This window comes from Zophobas morio, unplaced genomic scaffold (genome assembly GCF_036711695.1).
Source record: "Zophobas morio isolate AGI-343-1 ecotype UQ-CSIRO unplaced genomic scaffold, CSIRO_AGI_Zmor_V1 ptg000017l, whole genome shotgun sequence".
NCBI classification, from domain to species: domain Eukaryota; kingdom Metazoa; phylum Arthropoda; class Insecta; order Coleoptera; family Tenebrionidae; genus Zophobas; species Zophobas morio.
Window position 1 is genome coordinate 9,113,626 of NW_026972122.1, and position 19,264 is coordinate 9,132,889.

Here is a 19,264-nt window from a genome sequence, read left to right on the forward strand (position 1 = left end):
GATGAACCCAATTTCCCAAAATTTTGGAAATACAGGACTGACATTCGACTCAAAATTTATTGGAGCTTTAGAGATTATCACAAAAAATAAAATTCTCAAAAACAAATTTTATGCTTTATTTGAGAAACTATCAAAATATATCTGAGTCACGTGCTCTTCTTGTAAACACAACCAAATGAAATATTCAGTAGTTTGTATTAAAATGATAATATCAAATTCACATATAAATAACAAAACAAAACAAAGCCGGCTTTTTTAGACACAGGGTGTCATAAATAATATCGAGTTAATATTAGATGTGTTTAGATAACACAGCCGTACAGAACCTCCCTAGTCCTTAAAGTGTAGTACGAAAATTCCCGCTTCTTTAAAAAATAAACAAAAATTGATTTTGCCATTTGCTATTTGTGATAACTTCTATAAAGTAAAAACCAGTGGACAATGTAAAATATATGTAAAGCAGATAACCAAGGATTAGATATTCTCAATTTCTCAGTACATGCTTAATTCCGACTGCTTGCGTTTATACTTCGAAAGAATGCCACTATTAGCCCGTTCAGATTACAAGCATCAACGGTTAAAAGAAAATGATTTGATTTGGTCTCCTCAACACAGAGAGGACTATTTAATTGAATAAGGACATATTAAAAGAACATTTATTGGGAAAATTATAAGATAACGGACAAAATTTTGATTAACGATTTACCACGCCTCCAATAACTTTAAAATATTTGTCAGAGTTCACAGCATTCGATTTTGCAATTTCAAAGTTAAATTGTAAAATGTTATATAATTTTGATTTTTTGAAAAATCTGAATGTCTGGGGGAAAAAACTCAGTACAGATTCATAAACCACATATGAAGGAGTATCTTATTTTATAAAACTTAAATAATATTTACTAGTGTAAATTTTGGAGATGATGCCATCCTATTGTTGGTAACAATGATTATCCAAATAGTTTTGGTTAACCTAATAAAAATCCGGACAGACGGCAGAGAGGCAGACAGATAAACGCAAAGGTGAGACCAATTCTTTCGTACTTTAGGGGTCATGAAACGCCAAGAAAATATAAAAGTAGGCAGTCGTCCAATGGACTCGATTACAATAGCTCATTAGTTTACGCTCAGGTAAAAACAAGTATGACTAACGTTTTCTCGTGCCAAAATCAAGCAGAAATTGATCCAATTTTATTTAGACAAAATTTTACTAGTCCCCGAACTTTTTCGAAAAGTGGCAAAATTTGATTTTACGAGTTTAATTTTTTTTACCATAACCCCTATTAATTAAAACAAAGGTATGTATGTCGGTTAAAGAAGCATGCTACGCGTGTGTTGGACGTGAGTTTTTCCATTGCAAAATTTTGTGATGACGTCATGAATACTTAGTAAAGAATGTATAGCATTTTGGAACGGAAGAGTGTATGCATTATCAACAGTAACAACACTGCATTCCTAAAATTTTGGGGGAAAAGGGTGAACTTGTCTTGATTTGATCAATAAAATAAATTCTATACAGTATTGCTTTTTCAGCAAGGATCACTCATCGACGAACCAGTGATAACGGATTTTGTATTGATACGAGTACAAATGCATTATTCTAAAAACCCATAAACTCAGAACAGCAAGAAAGAGAGACGACGGGAGGTCACAATTTACGATTGTTTCTTAATACAAAAAACAGAACGTTTTATGCATATGTTTCAAGTGAGTTTTTTCATAACAACATTTTGTGATAACATCATCAATATTTTAGCGAGGACACATATATGAATTTGATAGGTGCAGTGTAATACTAATAATAACAGTACTTCATACTCAAATTTTCGAGGAAATAGGGTCAACCGTACTTGATTTAATCAATAAAAAAAGAATTGGGAATGCCGGGAGTCGAATTCGAACTCGGGCCTTTTATTTGCGAAGCTGACGCTCTTTCAACAACTCTACGGAAGAATTAAACAATAAAAATGATAATAACAATAAACAAAATCAAGGTGGATTCATAAACCACAAATACAGGTGTATATAATCACTTTCCTTCCACTTGAAAATATTAAAGACGTGGGGTCGTTTATCCTGAATGAAGTTCCCAATACAAAAACTGATGTACGCAGAGAATTTACAATTTCTAGTGTAAATGTTGAAGATGTAAATCTTGTTGACTTATTTCGAAGATATGCTACGAAAGATCTCCGAATATTTGAAGGTGCCAAATCTTTTCAGATACACAGACCACTGTTTTAGGAGAACGTCTACTGCAATACTAGCAGAGACAGAGGCGGACATCACAACTTTAAAATGAGAGGGTGGATGAGAGGCCACCAATGTAGCAGAAAAAAGAGAAAGTATAGTTTGAAATCATGAAATCAACGTCAACTTCATCTTCTAAATCCAACCCTGCTGTTTCATTTAATAATTGCCAATTGACAAAAATTCGACTGCCAATTGACAAAAATTCGACTTTTCCTAACTCAAATGATTATCACAATACCTAACTTTTACAAGAAGTGAACATGGTACAGTGGTGGAAATGCCTAAGGTAAAACTTTTTTTCTTTCTATATTCATTTTTTGGCAAATTTTGAAATTTGTCATCAGAATTATTTGCCAAACAGAATCTTTGGTTTATTTAACGTCTTACTACTCTAGTTAATTATGAACAATGAAACGATTTGGTGATCAAACAAAACAAGTTATATTAAATGTGTTGGAGTATCTCGAAAGAAACCATGATGTTCTTTAAAAGTGTAAAAGTTGGTTTTAAATTTTACAAAAATAATAATCGATTGTTTTTGATTGAGAAACCATCTATTAAGCTAGGAACAAAATTTTTGCGTGAATATCAGCACCACAAAAAACAAAATTATACAAAACCCTTTTTCTGGATGAAATAAGTAGTATATGTAAAAAAACACGGCAAGACGGTTCAACACAAACTCCAATCAGAAAAACGGGAGAAGGAATTTATGACAAAAACATAATTTGGATTTGGAGGTTATGATAACATGAACCAGGGCAGTTTTGAAAACTGGTTTAAGCAATTAATATCCAATCTACCGAAACCGTCTGTTATTACTTATTATAATGGATAATGCAACTTACCACAGTAGACTTATGGTGTTTATTTTAGTTTTGATAAGTATACTAGACTTATATTTCTGCTTTATTTGTAGGAAGAAGTTCCTCGAAAGAGTTGGACAAAGAAAACAATGGTGGGATGGTTAAACACAAAAAAGATAGATTATCCTGAAAAAGCTATGAAAGATCAGATTTGGAATATTGTACGCAAAAGACTGCCCGAAAAATTGTAGGAGTATATGATTTAGATCACTATACTCAAGAACATTGACATTGTGTTCTAAGACTTCCGCCTACCACTGTCATTTTAATGCAATTGAAATGGTATAGTCGGAATGTAAATGAAAGTACGATAAAAGTTTTCCAAAAACTAATGCTTCTCCTGTTGGTGTATTGAAAACTTGGAAAAATGTGCCAACTTAATAAATCAAATTCCTAATATACACTGGGAAAATTATATTAAGCACACCAAAAAATCATAGATACGGCATGGCAAACGGAAAAGATTCTGGACAATTGTGAAACAAATCAAGTCATTATCAATGTCAATTCCGTTTTAGATGATAGTGATAGTGAAGATGATGACAGTAGTGTTAAATTATTCAATCGATTTTGAACTCTGCAATTTGCATTGCTATGTTACCATAGCAAGTTATCCGTAACATACATGAAACCACATAGTTTTGGTCACTAAAAAACCGTCACAGTCTAAGTGTTTTGAAAGGGGACATTTCCACAACTTTAGTATTTTTGTTTATGCGTAAAACCATGTGCAAAAACTACCTATGCATATTTTAGGAAACTACCGACCAAGACTCTCAAACTTAGTTGACGCATTTGACACTTAATTTGTTAATTATACACAACACTTATTGACAGGAAGTTGCAAAAAGATCAATGCACAATTCATTCCAAGAAACAGATATTAAACATTTCTTTAGTACTTTATTTTCATTTACCGCCAATGCTAAACCCGCAGTGAATTATCCAACTTTATAAATAATGTATGTTTGCAAACCTAATTACCTACCCACGTTAATTTTACTCTACCGTGCACATAGAGGTTACCATTTTCCACAATTTCAGAAAAATAAAAATGTACTTACAGGTTCTCCGACCCTTCCCGAAGTAGAATTAAGGGTTACGTTGAGCAGGTCGTGCAACGGAGGCCTCTCTGGCACCCACTGGAAGTGCGCGGCGTACGCCATCACTCCCAAATGCTCGACGTGTACGTCTGCCATGTCCTTGGCTGATAATATGGGCTGTACACCTGAGTCATAACAATTAATTTATTTTTTTCATGCACGCTTCACTGATAGTCGAAGTGTGAAACGCATTCAACACAAACTGCAAGGCTGTAGGTAATTCATGTTTGCAACAGTTCATGTCATGCTCGTAGTAGCGAAAGGAACATGAACTTTGATAAAGGTAAAAGTGTTTTGTTCTCACCTAGTCTTTTTCCAGCGTCTAAGGCTTGGTAAAGGTTGGACTCCCAATACTGGGACTCGCTTCGTAGTTTTTCTGGAGCTGGGGCGGATCCACCGAGGGAACGGATTATTTCGCTGATTACTTTTCCGTCGTTCCAGTCGCTCTGGAAAAAGATGAAGAAAACTTACAAAATGGTGACAGGTTATACGGATTTGATTGAGGCGATTTACTTAAAACTATTCAAGCAGATACTGGTTTAAAGGCAAGCCTCTCTTATCTGGTAAAAAATATAAACTTTCCGTTTATATTAATTATAATTTAACAGTCAGGCATTTCATATTAATTGTTTCTTAAATCAAAAGCTCTATTTGGTTTAAATTATTCTCCAGTATTTTACAAACTGTATCCTTGAAAACTTTCATAGGACACCTGAAATTTATCTATTATTCTGATTCTATTTTTTGTTCATACTATTTCTTGCCTTTGAGTTTGGAATCATCAACAAAACTTGTTGAGCACTAAACTAGAATTCAGTCATAACTGGAATATTAATATAAATTTAAGTGACAACCGTTACCAAACAGATTTGCCGCTACAAAAGGAAGAAACATCAGAGAAACTACATTCAAATAAGAAAAGGCATCCCAAACATGTTATTGGCGAAAGCGAGCGAAATACACCACCAGTAGTTTGAAAGTGTGGAAAACTATACAAATAATAATAATTATTGGAATAGACAACAGTCCTGAAAACGAGAATCCGTTACAAAGATATATTAACATTATACAGGGTCATCAGAAAATATTGTAGTCAAGGAAGGCCATGACTTTGTGGCTGCACTGTTCCGGCGCCAACGCTTCATCAGATTCTGTCGGATGTCAATAATTTCGTTTTACTGCTTACTGGTGCGTTTTCCCACACTTTGTGAGCTAATTGACTTCATTTGCTGTCTTCCCTTTTGTTTGAACTTTAAGTGTCTCAAAAAACAGTTTTATCAAAACTTCAGATCATTGTTGAATAATTTCAGGTAATGAACACAGAGGAATGACTATGGTCAGTGTTAGAAATGCGTTTTTTTAGGCTAGGATGGGTTATTCTTTGGAGCAAAACACGTTCATCATCATGTCCTATAACCGTAATGGGGTGTTAAATGAGGACGGGGACTGGATGTACTCTGTGGATTCGTGTAAAGACGAGTATCTGGTGAAATATCCCGTTGTCATCGAGGAAAAATCTTTGAAAAAATACATACGGCGAATTGTGGCCAGATATAACCACACTGGTAGCGCCTCTAAGGGAAAACCGACGGGGAAACCTCAAATTTGTGAAGACGTTGTTGAGGATTTAAGGACGAGAATGGAACAAAGTCCGAAGAAATCTTTGTCAGAACTCTCTTTACATATGCATTGATATAAGATTTTGTTGGTTCAGGAGATTTTCCTCGCCGCGTCCAGTATTGTCGTCGGTTTCAAGCTAATATAAACGATAACAGGATTCTCGATTTGTCGTTCTTTTCTGATGAAGCCTGGTTTCATCTGTCAGGCTACGTCAACTCACAGAACTTCAGAATTTCGACTACACCATTATACGCACTGAAGGTTGGTGTGTGGCTAGCTGTTATCAGACGAGGATTCATAGGCCCGATATATTCCAAATTTTAGATGTGTTTGTGAATCAGTTATTGCCCGAAGAATTAGAGTCCGGTTATTTTCAGCAACATGGTGCTACAGCTCATACGACAAGAGAAAATTTAAGATATTTGGAAGAATTTTATGGCCACCGCATAATAAGTTTAAGAGCCAATCCAGAGTGCCCCCTCCCGATCTCTTGACTTGACCCCACTTGATTTTTCAATATTTGGATGGATGAAGAACAGCGTTTATAAGAATAGAATACACGCATTGGAAAAATTAATGGATAAAATTACACGTTTTTGTAATGAAAATCTTAATGAAGAAGTGTTGCAAGATATTTTTGAAAATAAAAAAAGAATAATTTCAACATCTTTTATAAAATACACACATGTGTACTGCAATAAAGTTTTTTATCTTAAGTAACTTTCTTTTTTCTTTTTGTGATAGTTGCATTATCTTCATTTAAAACTTACTTCAACTTACTGTTTAGTAATAGTTGTAACTTTGCTATTAGGAAGGTTAAATATCTTTATAAACATTCTGTGATTTCAAGAAGTCTCGTAATCATCTACAGAACTCTTAACATTATGCTCCTGAAATTTTATTGTTTTTTCATCATTTTTATTATAGAAATTTTGAAAAATCTTGATGTTAAGATGGCCATGTGGGCGTGTTTTGAGTAGAATTTCTTTGACATTCTTGTTACACAGATCTGGCATGTTTCAGTTATCTAGAAACTGCAAAGCTGAAGGTAATACTTGGACATGGCAGTTTTACCTATTGTAGGGACGAAGATCAAGGCTTTCAGTTGTGTTTATTCAAGAGTAAAGCACCGGTTCCAAACCATGTCTGCACAATGTTTTGACGATTCCTTACAATTTACAAACTGCACTTTCGGGGAATCACAACTTTACCAAAATTATTTAATGCAAAAACTACTCATTGCAATTTTAAAACAGTGGTACTGTTTTTTAATTGTAGTGAGACTTACTCTGCCGTTGTCCATTACGTGATTCTTCACAATTTTTACCTTGAGAGTACCTACAGAAATGTAAATTTTTAATTAATTACCGTGTTCATTGGTTTCGACAAATTTAACCTCACTTTTTCGATTTCATTATTTGAAAAATTATTGATTCTTTGCAAAATAGACCAAATGGTTTATTCTGTTTAACTCTAATCGACTTTCCAAGGTGTAATTCAAGACAAAGCCCTTAAACGCTTTTCTGATAATTTACAATTTTTTAAGGTCAAATGTATTGCAGTAGCGTTCACAGATACTCGATAACTCTGCAACCTGTAATGCTTTGGCGTATTTAGTTTTTTTAAACGGAATACCTACATATTTTTATTAGCCTCTTCTTTGGATTTCTATGCGTTGTTTATTTTTGATGTCCATGTCATGTTACGGCAGGTTTTTTGAATTTTTTAGCAATGTAAGGCTTCACAAAAAAATCGGTATTTTTAAGATCTGTATTGCAATATTTTATGGAGAAATGAACAGAGATATGAACTTTGTCAATTAAATAAATTGTGTTTATAAAAAATAATCTTTAGAATTTTTCAAATATCGGTACTTAACAAAAAAGGAAAAAACAAACAACAGAATAATACTTATTTAGTAATAAAGTGCAAGCTGTTTATTTGAAAAAAACTGAAATACTATTGATATTTGAAAATTGTGATAATTTATTCAACTTTCCACAAAATATTGTAACACGGATTGTAAAAATTACCGAATTGTGATTTCTTTGTGCTATAAAATTTCAAGAAAATTGGAAAAACTTCGCAACATCACATCGATATTTCGAAAATAAACTATGGTACCTATGGTTACAAGATGAAGATGTCAATCAGAATGTACAAAAATATGTAGCATTGTTACGATGATCGGTAATTAAATTCGGCGTGGGTACAACTCAACAATTTATTTCACGGTAATACAAAACTAAACGACGAACTATACAGCGATTATGTACAGAATAATTCCCACTCGATTGGAATGGATTTGACTAGTCCCAATTTACTGGTCTCCACTCGTTCATTGACTGAATCGTTCCCGAAGGTGGCGTCTATTTAAACCCAGACTTCCCTTTTAGATATTCCGCGATCGACGTCTTTCTAGATTACCCTTCGCAACTTCCGCTTCCAGGCTTTTCTTTAGCGAACACCGCCCGGCCGCGGTCACCGATGATGAGTTACCCATGATCGCCGTACGTACTAGAAAACCCACTAGGAAACCCATAAGCGTCGTATCTGGACAACGTATGGGTTTATTTTGTAACAATATATGCCATTTCAAAAAAAAATATGTTTTGTGTTACGGGTTAAAAACAGAGCACTCTGCATAGTTTAAAATAATTTTGGTGTATAGTCCTTACGGCACTGTACAACTTCAATTTCAGTCTTTTCTTCTATTTCTGATAGTTAATAAGATATGGAGGAGCCCGCGTTTAGTGACTCACCTTGTATATAATCTAAAGGACTGTAACCCAAGTAAAGTTAGAACAACCAAAGAATGAATTGAAACTGAGAATGAAAGATATAAGTGGGAAATCCTTATTAAAATATGAAATAAGCTCACAAAAGCAAAATAGTTAGTGGAATAACATATGTATGTATATAATGTTTAGTAAACATGGTCCAAAACACTATGTAACAATTATTGTTCTCTCAATATTTTCCTCTATAAAACTAAGTTTGTAATACGGTGATCGCTGCGTTTGGTATTTAATCTGTACTATAAACTACGCTGAATATGCGTGAATTTGAAGGAAACAGTAACCTTTTTTGTACCGGAAAGTTAGCAACTTAATGTTTAATCGCTCCGACGGGAGGATCAGGCGTAGTATTTGCACGGGCGGTTGTCACCTTACCCGCAAGAATCCGCCCGCTGCTAATAACTGTTTTGTAAATTTAGTCGAATTAATTAGCAAAAGAATGTTTCGGTGATTTTTTCATACGCTAACAATGATTTAATGGGAATGAGTAAATAACATCGTTGCTAAACTTGAGTCTTACGTAAGATCAAAAAGTAAATCACATTTCTACAAAATTAAAAAACGTCATGAGTGGTAGAGGGATCTAACATATGTAGATAATGGGTAGCGCCTTTGTTATTTGGAATTTGTTACCGTCCAAGCGACACAGAATTAATAATTTAATGATAAAATAGTTCTTAGATGAGAAGAGGCAGCGAGATAGAAGTGTTAGCACATATTCATTTAAACTGCGGAAGTTGAAAATTTTACGTCTGTTAATTTATACATTTTTTGTTGTTGTTTGTTTCAAATTACTTCTTCTTGTCCGAACATTCTTTGTCTGATTAGGTGGTAACGCTACGTACTCGTTAATAGTAGTAAATCTACAACAATATTCCAAGGGTTTATCATGGTGGGGGGGGGGGGGGGAGATTGAGAACCGACTGTTCGGACGAGAAGACTAGCACAATCAAGGCCGAATATCATCAAATCGTTTGATCTGTATAATTATGTCGCATCTTCTCCTCCGAACACTCTTTCTTTATCTAACTGGGTAGACGTATATGCGATAGTTCTCTGAATAATTTACACTGAGCTTTACAAGCAGCTGCAGAAGCCGTTTACATCAGTTCCTACTCTAAAGGTAGAGTTTACCTGTTTCATAAGCCTTGGAATCTGTAAAACGAATACACGATATACGAATTAAATATGTGTTCCATAGTCTGGTGGTACATTGTGGGTGCAGTAGGAAAAGGAAGGCCCTCAGATAAATCTTCTGTTCGATCAAATTTTTCCATTTGGTGCCTTAAAAGAAGGACGTATAATTGACAATTAACAAGTTGCCGAAACCTCTGGTGCCAAATGAGATGACATCGTTGTTCAGAGGATGTGATCACTTTAAAAATTGTGGTTTAAAACAAGTATTCAGCGCTACTACCTAGTCAAATAAACAAAGAATATTCGGACGAGAAGACGTGCACAATTATAAGATGACGCCATTAGTTTTCTAGTAGCAATTCAATATTCAATGTTGGATGTGCAACGAAACACTAATTGTAAACACAAATGTGTTTCCAGAATTTTAAAAAAAGTTAGATAAGCCTTGTTAGAAGCAACAAACCACTGTCATGAATTCTAAAAAAAAACATCTTAGCATTTTGTTATAAATAATAATCAGCCTTATATTCATTCATATTCATCAGTTTTTCAAATGACGTCATCAGTTTTTTGTCAGTATTCCATAATACCTGAATCAATGGCAGTGTTAGTGTCCCATCAAAATTAAAAAAAAAAATGATTACGCCGTTTATCAGTTGACTTATAAAATTTTTGCAAATACTCTGTATATTTAGGAAAATCGTCATGTGACAAGTTTTAGTAAGACTGAATTTGATAAGACTTCCTGCAAGGGAATCCCACAAATTTTAGGGGATATTTATTTAACTGAGTTTGTTTAGTATATTTATTGTGATATGTCCTATATAACAGTTATAACACAAGATTTAAAAAAAAAATTACCTAGTCTTCAGTAAATTGTTTGATCTAAAATTATTTGTTTTAAAATGAGATTTTAAAACAACATATTTTAAACTTTAAGCACTTTCCAGTATTTTAAAATGACGTCATGAATTTTTTGGAGGAGATGAACAGAACTGCTGATGTTCATGTTCCACATTAATTTTAAGAGGCACCTAACATTTCAAGTCATATGTTCTAAGATTTTATGTTCAGTGAAATCACCAACAGACAAAATAAGTGATAGACAAGCAGAAACGAGAAACAGGGTTTTTGTACTCTACAGGTTGTTAGATGCAGATAAAGATATAGTAATTTTTAAGTTCATAATGAAGTCTGGCATGCCTGGACCAATTAAGATAAAAGATATTGTGTCAAGAAAACAACGCTAATTAAATGTAAACAAAATTACGACATCTACGTGATTTAATAGTATAACAACCATTATTTATTAAACTTCAAGGTCTAATTCAGTTATACGTAGTTCCATAAGTGTGATAAAAAATTAAGAACGTAAATGCACAATAATAATAATAATAATAATAATTGACTTTTAACGCATTACTGTGAAACTTCTACATAATTAAAACGATGTACAACGGCGTAATTATTACTTTCATAAGCTAATGTTTTATTTAATATTAAAACAATTATTTGCACAAAAATATACATATTTTACTTAAACATCAATTTAATTTAAGCCTTTAATGTCGCTAACTGAATTACAATATTTAATAGTTTCTCCAACAAATTGTTTGTTTATGTTTAGGAAAAACGATATTTGTACAATAATCTTTGTTAAATTTTAATAAGACACTAACTAACATATTAAGGGTATTATAGAATATTAACTTTTTGGGACTTCCGATGTTCGCTTAAACGCTATATGTAACATTCCGTTACTTCTATGTTTACGTATATTTTATATTAATCATTTAAACTTCATCTGCAACTTGTCAAGAGTGAAGATATTAACTACACTCCAACTAAATTATGCCCCTCAGCGTTGCTTCCTCCTCACTCGGGTGGTTAGTACCAGACTAACCAACAATATAACTAGTTATTAAAGCATAAACACAATCATTATTTTTACACTTTCTACACACAGGCATCTTGGCTGGCCAACTTCATCTTTAAAAATATAAAATTAACAACCGCTACACATTAAACCATTAACGAAAGTTAAATATTCTGCACGTCTGGTGTCTTACGGTGAAATTGTTGACCGGTCTTTCTAGTCGTGAGTTGACCCATCTTAAAGTGGCGTGAAAACCAGGAGAGCCAGGCTTCATGAAGTACGATAAGTACGTCATGCCGGATAGTTCGTCTAACCACGGCGACGCTAGATATTCCGGTTCAAGGACAGCAGGAATTCCCAGATCGCGTTGGGCTATATCCATGGCACGTCGACAATTTTCAATATTGTTACTCTTATCTAGAACAACCACATTTGAGTTAAAATGTAAAAGAGGTACTATATTTTTTACCTAATTTTCTCCAGTGAGGGAAAAGGCCAGGCTGGCAGTAGTCTACTAGGGCTGATAATAGCACCCCAGAGTTCCAGTCTGTGGTGAGATTGCCTACTTTGCACTCCGGTAGAACGGCCTGGAGCCACGCCAGCATCAGTTTTCGTGGAGGGAACTTGGATCGACCTATTTGGTAGCGGACGATCAAGGACCAGATTAGACCCAAAATTAGCTTCAGGTTGCCGTTGACAATGTCGAGGTTGCCTTAAAAAGAATAGTTTTGTTAAGAGAGTGTACGTACTGAGGAAGGCAAATTTTGTAGTATGTAGCAAGATTGATCGTATTGATAAGATTGGTATGGGAAACCTGGGTAATAAGAATCATATGGACAAAAATTACCGTCAGTTTAAAATGTATATTAATGCGAATGAAGACACCACTGTGTATTCAAAACCTGTTTTATTTAATTTGTATAAAACATGAAAACAAGGTAAAATAAAAAATACAGAAAATTTTGTACTGTTGGTGTTCAAATGGTCACCAAATTTCAAAATATTTATCATAGGACACATGATTTTTACGTGAACATTATTTTAAATGAATATATGATCTGTCAGTATCATTTTACCGATCAATAAATATTATACAACAAGTGAATTAAGCATTCGTTTAGTCACGAGAAGATGTGAAACCATGAGCATGCAGGGCGAGTGAGATCATTTCTTTGAGTGAATAAATATGTTTAACTCACGCGGCGTATATATGTTTTATTATTATTGTATTTTGACGAATTTTATGAATAAAATTTCAAGTAATAAAATAAAAATTCGGATCATAATAATCCCAATCGTGAAACCGTGTAGAAGATAAAGACGAAAACGAAGTTTTTGTACAATTCAGTAGTCCTGAATAAACCTTTGAAAGCTATGAATGAAGTGGTGCCAGCAAAATCCAAGCATTCATATCAAAAAGAGTACATATATGAATTTTTGAGAATGGAGGAAGCGAAAACACACAAAAGGAGTAGACGAAAGTATAATTTTGGCTTATATTTCGGAACGGTCTAAAAATTCTAAATCTTATTATTCGTCGGCTATTTGATGCAAATTTTAGTAATCTGAATAATTGTAACTTTTATATTTCACACTACAAACCAAAAAAACTAATTCAATGTTAAAATTTTTGGTAGAAGAAATAAAAATCAGTTCTTCATTGAAAATTTTATTTCAGTAAACGTTTTGATTTCACTAGTGAATCATGGAGTTAATAACGTCAAAATGGAATAAAATATTTTAAATTCAATTGGGTGGATATTTATTTTTATTGCAAGATCGAAGAATAAAAGTGTATAACGTTTTCAATTTAACCTTCAAGATTTTATTCTCTAAAGAAACAGTTATATTACATAAACATTTGATTTATTTTGGGTATAATATGCTTTCTCGACGTTCCATGGCTCCTAAAATATGAAAAAATAGGTCTCCCGTTGTTGTTCAATTTTAGAAATATAGTGTAGATGGTAAAAATGGTTCCCACCTACAATTTCACAACACTCTTCACCATTTTGAGTAGTAAAAATTATACAAAATAATATACTACCGTACTGGTGGCTTATGAATCCGCCTTGATTTTGTCACAATGAACCACTTTACAAAAATTTTTTTGTAATATTTTCCACGTGTTTCTAGTAGCGGTTATCTCGCTAATGCATCAAATATCTCGTGACTGAATGTTTTGAACAAATGGATTTATTTAATAATTGTATTTCAGAGAAGAGGGAAGTTGTGTGCAATAACACAATACTATTTTTTTTACAGAATTGTGATTTCTTAAAAGTATTTCAGAATGTTATATACAGGATGAGTCAAGAAGTGTGTTCTCGATATCTTATTCATTATTAGATAGGAAAAGTTTTTGGAACTGCGTAACCTAAAATTATTTTCAACTTAATTCGGTTTTGGCAGCAGAATATATTTTTAATTGAACACTACTCATTTTTATTATCCGGGAGTCCATCCAGTAAACGGCTACTTTCATGTTTTCTCGATGTTTCATAACTCCTAGAATATGTCGTCTGCCATCTGTGGTCTGCCTATGGTCTGTTGGTGATTTTATTAGACAGATAATCTCCGAAACTACTGGACTCATTCTTATGAAATTTTAGAGGTGTGACTTTATAAACCAGGATTTAGAATATACAATTTCGACTAATAACACTAATAAATTTGTATCACCTGTAAATGTACCAGCTGAACATGCTGGGTATTCAGTATAATAAAACATGTCAATTTTTGAATAAAAAATAGCACATAAGATAATCGAACCCACCAGTTTCGCGTTGTTATTGAAATCGAACTCTTTTGCGAAAATCTGGATGCCTAGGAGAAAGGGGAATAATTCAAGGCGGATTCATAATCGACAAGTACAGAGGTACATTAATTTAAGAAATTTTAGTAACAACTACATAGTTCTGAGGTGACGTCATCAAAGTTTCAGTGGGGATAACTAGATAAATTTAGGTTAGCGTTTTACCATCTACCCAAAATTCTTAATATACCTATAAAATTTGACAACAATCGGTCATGTGGTTTGGAAGAATATTTGTCTACGAAAAATCGACGCAGACAAAGGAGACAGACAGACAGACGAAAATGGAAAACTATGTTTTCTTACTCTATTACTTATTCGCCTACGCTTGGGAACCAAAAATTAAAAAAAAAAGTAATACGTCAATCATGTCATAAGACAAGTAAGATTTAGTATCTTTTGTAAACTACGTAGAGAATAATCTTTTTATTTCTCTAGCGTAAGTTAAAGAAGGATTATAGAGTCTATCCGGGGAATGGCTACTTTCATGTGTTCTGGTTTCACAACTTCTAGAGTATAAAAAATCTTCGTTTTCGGTTGTTTGTCGTCGGTGTTGATTTTCATAAGACAGATAACATGCGAAACTACTTAACCGGTTGTTATCAATTTTTAGATATTTGTATGAAATAGTGTACAAACGATAAAATGGGTCCAAAAATTTGTCCATCATCTCTGTCAAGAATTTGATGACGTTAACTCAAAATTGTATTTGTAAATAACATATAAATTTTATAAAATAATCCTGTCTTTCTGGTTTATGACTCCGCTTGAAGTTTCTACACAATAAACAAGAATTTCGTCGGTTCGGTATCCCCTCATGGACCTATGTTTTTTTTTTCTTACACTGCGTTTCGTATTACCTATATTGTTTTTTTAACAACTAGATTTGTTTGATTGTACTTCGGGGACATTTTTCATAAGATATTTTTTAACCATTATACCATATTACGTCGTAGAGTTTATTTCAGTTTTTCATAATTTTCTTGTTATGTTCGAATAAATAGGGTATTTCAAGTACATACAACGATTCGTCAAATTTATTTTAAAACTGTATACCTACAGATATATGTTGTTTTATGAAACGTGTTACGAATTTTGTTACAGAATCCAGAAAACAATAATTTTTTTTAACAAACTTTTTCCACATAATTAGCACTTTATAATTTTTTTACTCGATAGAGTAGTTCGTTACGAAACTATTTTGGTAAAATTTTTGAAGTAAAAATCTTGTGTTTCTAAACATTTATCAACAATTGTTCTATCAAGGTTTTCAAATCGTACCACAAACCTTAGTGATATAAAATAATTTGAATTTGTATCATATGACCCACAAAATTTTTATTTAAAGTAGGCTGTGATCAGCACACGTCGAGTATGACAGATAAAAAGTTAATGTCTATTTAGCCAAAAAATAGAGTGACTTTACGTTAATCAATCATAGTCTACCTTCAATCAAAATTTTGTGGATCATATGAAATTTTCACTTGTAATCCCGATCATTCGCCTCTAGAAGCAGTGTAATTTTAAGTAATATTAAAAAACGAATATCCGATTCAACTTAACTTTTGCTTGTTTTTGATGAATACCTGCATTGAAACAAATTATAGGAATGTACAAATTACCCCATTAAAATTTTTCGTCATGAGTAATTGCATTCTAAAAAAATAAAAAGTATATAAATTGCAGCGATTAATTAACACACTGCCATTAAACTCGTTTAACCTTCATTAAATTCTTTTGAAATATTCAAACATCCGTTCAAGAGATCTTGCACATCTTATTTAACGAAATCGAATTTGAAATCATTATGCTACATCTAAAATAATTATGCTAAACATATTGTATGCCTCTAGAAAATTGTAAGTGTTTTAAGAGCAAAGAAAAATAAAATTAGTTAGTTGAAATTAAATGTGCACATTAACATTAGGACTAGTATGCAAAACAAATAATACATATTTTGACATTAAAATTATTGTATCAACTGAATGATGTTATTTTTAAAGCTGTTTAACTTGTTGAGTGAAATGTCAAAATAATCTCATTGTGTACCAAATAATTTACATTTTGAAATATTTGTAATAAACGTAAACATCGTAAAGAATTTCCTTTAAAGACTAATTTAATACTTCAAATAATAAAATAATACTAAAATTTTTTGTTTTATTAGCTGGTATAAAATTTTTTCGAAAACGTTTACGGTCGAAATAAAAAAATCATATTCAATTATCCATTATGTCACTGAAACATGAAATCATATCTATTAAAATGCCGTAAAGTGTTGTATATATTTTTATTGTTGTAATTATCTGACACATAAATCCGTAATTTATAAGCCTTTTAAAAGAATCTGACGACCATTTAGTTGTTCGTAACCTTAACAAATCCACTAATTGTTTGAACTCTAAAATAATGCACACGTTGGTTCTTTGTGTAATAGAAAATACAAATATCCCACATTTGTGTCATAAATTTTACTATGAAGGTTTGATTGTCTGCAAAATGTGACGCAGTAAATTTTGTTAACAAATAATGTGAGTTTTAACAATGGAAAACTTATTGTAAATTTTATGGCATAATAACTGCATCGTGTCAGCTGCTAAACACCAGTAATCTACCAATATTTTACCAGTAAAAATGGATTAAATGCGATTTTATTTTCACATACTGTGACATTTAAGTTATGATTTTATTAATATTTTCTTCTTCAATTTTGCAGTGAATAAATAGCATTTGGGGTGGTCGATGTAATTATGTTAATAACCCAGCGCATCCACCAAATTTTAACACTTTTATGCCTATAAATTTCAACTCATACTATCTCATTGAAAAATTTCAAAAATTTACATAAAAACATTTACATTTAAGCATTCAATAACAATTGCGTTTGATAAACGTTTAATACTAAAATTGCTACATATGCTTTAGGTGTAAGTTGCGGTACTGGTAAATCTTCATTAAAAGTTATATATCCTTTGCAGAAAATAATTTCTAACTCCAGATCTTACAACATTTATTTTTCATCTTTTTTAGAAGCCGTCACTAAAGTACATAATATGATTTACTTCAAAAAAATTATGCAACAGTATCGAACATTTTAAAATACATTCCATTAAGTATGACATAATAAAACATAAATTCCAACCGTCGTTAATTTTTAGCTTAATAGACTGAAGTGACGCAAAATTTTCATGAATCATTTTTTTTAATTATACTTTGCAAAACACGTTTAAAGAATTCTTATTTTGTAGAATTAGTGTCAAATAATTTGTTTCCGGTCGGTTGTTTTCACCATTGTTCGCCATTTATTAGTTAATTACATTGTTTAAATAAAACAATTATTGAAGCATTCTAATTTTATGGCAACATGAATAGAAAACATGTTTGAAATTTTTCAAGCTCACGAACGTTAATAACATCGTAACATGATTACAATTACAACACAATTATAGTTTTTACGGTGGAAAATAATTTTCGAAAAACCCAGACCTTGTCGCCTTGACATCGTCGGTTAGTGGTGTTTGGTGTTATGTTATCTAATTAACGTGTAATTTAGTGATAATTACAGGTTTTAACCTTTTCTTATCACGCGAACATACTGGTAGGTATCTATTAAAAGCCTAAGATTTGTACCGAGAAACTATTTCAGCGAAGAAGAATTTTATATTTCTGACATCATCAAGACATATTATGCACCATGATGTAACGTTCAAACGATTCATGCTTTCCGTTAGGACATCAGCACCGTACAGTTTTTATTTTAGTTTTTTTTGTGTCGCACTTTGTGGCGATTTAGAGTGTGATTTGTATGAACTTTGTGTGCAGAAGTGTTTGCTTACACTCGTTGGGTCAACTAACTGATTTGACAGTAAAAGCTAACTGCTTACTTCGACGTACTATCATTTATTACCGATGCCTACAATTCTTTAAATTTAAAAAACTTACGACAAAATTTGACACAAGACATATTTTAGAAACAATACTACAAAAACCTTTCTTTTCTGTTAATTTAAATCACAAAATGTACTTAATTTTTGGAAAATTTCATAACTGCATAAATATAGTATTCCACACAATCTTAGTTCAACCTCTCGTTGAACATAATACCCTTATTATATTAACACACTTTTTCCAGCGGGTATTATCTAAGTAAAATTGAAATATTTTAGTTAAAAGATAAGCAATGGTTGTATCTACTTAATTCATGGATATTTTCCAAAAAGTTATCCGTTGTAATCTGCAAGGTAATTTTAACAAACTGCAAGTTACAATTTCGAATACTGTTCTTTGAAGACAAATGGACAGAAAAGTTGTAAGCCAGTCAACACTTGCATGTACTGAATCTCACTTCTTCAGTTCAACAAATCCCACGTCTTAGAAAAAATTACGAGTTTTTTTGTCACAACTTCTGTATATTCCTAATTTTTCAGTGCATGCTTAATTACATAACTTCGATTGTTTATGTTCACATTTCGAAAGAATTCGGCTATAAGCACGTTCAAATTACAAGCGTCAGGGGTTAAAAGAAAGTCAAATTTGATGAATTTTGTCTCGTTGATGCAGAAGAGAGGACTAACAATTAATTAAATGGACTAATAATTAATTAAGTAAATTAAATTTTTTTCCTAAAAATGTAAGTTTAAATAAGAGATAAACAGAAAATTTGTATTAACGATTTACCATGTTTACGGTAATTACGATAATCTTGAAACGTTTACAATATTTCGGAGTAATCGGTTTTACGGTTTCAAAGTTAAATTGAAAATGTTGTTATAGATTTTTTTCCAAAAATCTGTGTGTCC

The 19,264-nt window shown here is 32.3% G+C and overlaps 1 protein-coding gene across 2 annotated transcripts in view; it reads right to left on the reverse strand.

The window, feature by feature from the left end:
* The window catches only part of LOC135130488 (filamin-B), an 80,274-nt gene that overhangs the window by 40,270 nt on the left and 20,740 nt on the right, over positions 1-19,264 (reverse strand). For both annotated transcript variants that reach the window (XM_064057885.1, XM_064057886.1), the window contains exons 2-5: positions 12,120-12,362; positions 11,844-12,067; positions 4,524-4,665; positions 4,181-4,344 (exon numbers count right to left, since the gene is read on the reverse strand). In XM_064057885.1, coding sequence (XP_063913955.1) covers positions 4,181-4,344; positions 4,524-4,665; positions 11,844-12,067; positions 12,120-12,362 — 773 coding nt within the window. The remainder of the gene's footprint in view (positions 1-4,180; positions 4,345-4,523; positions 4,666-11,843; positions 12,068-12,119; positions 12,363-19,264) is intronic.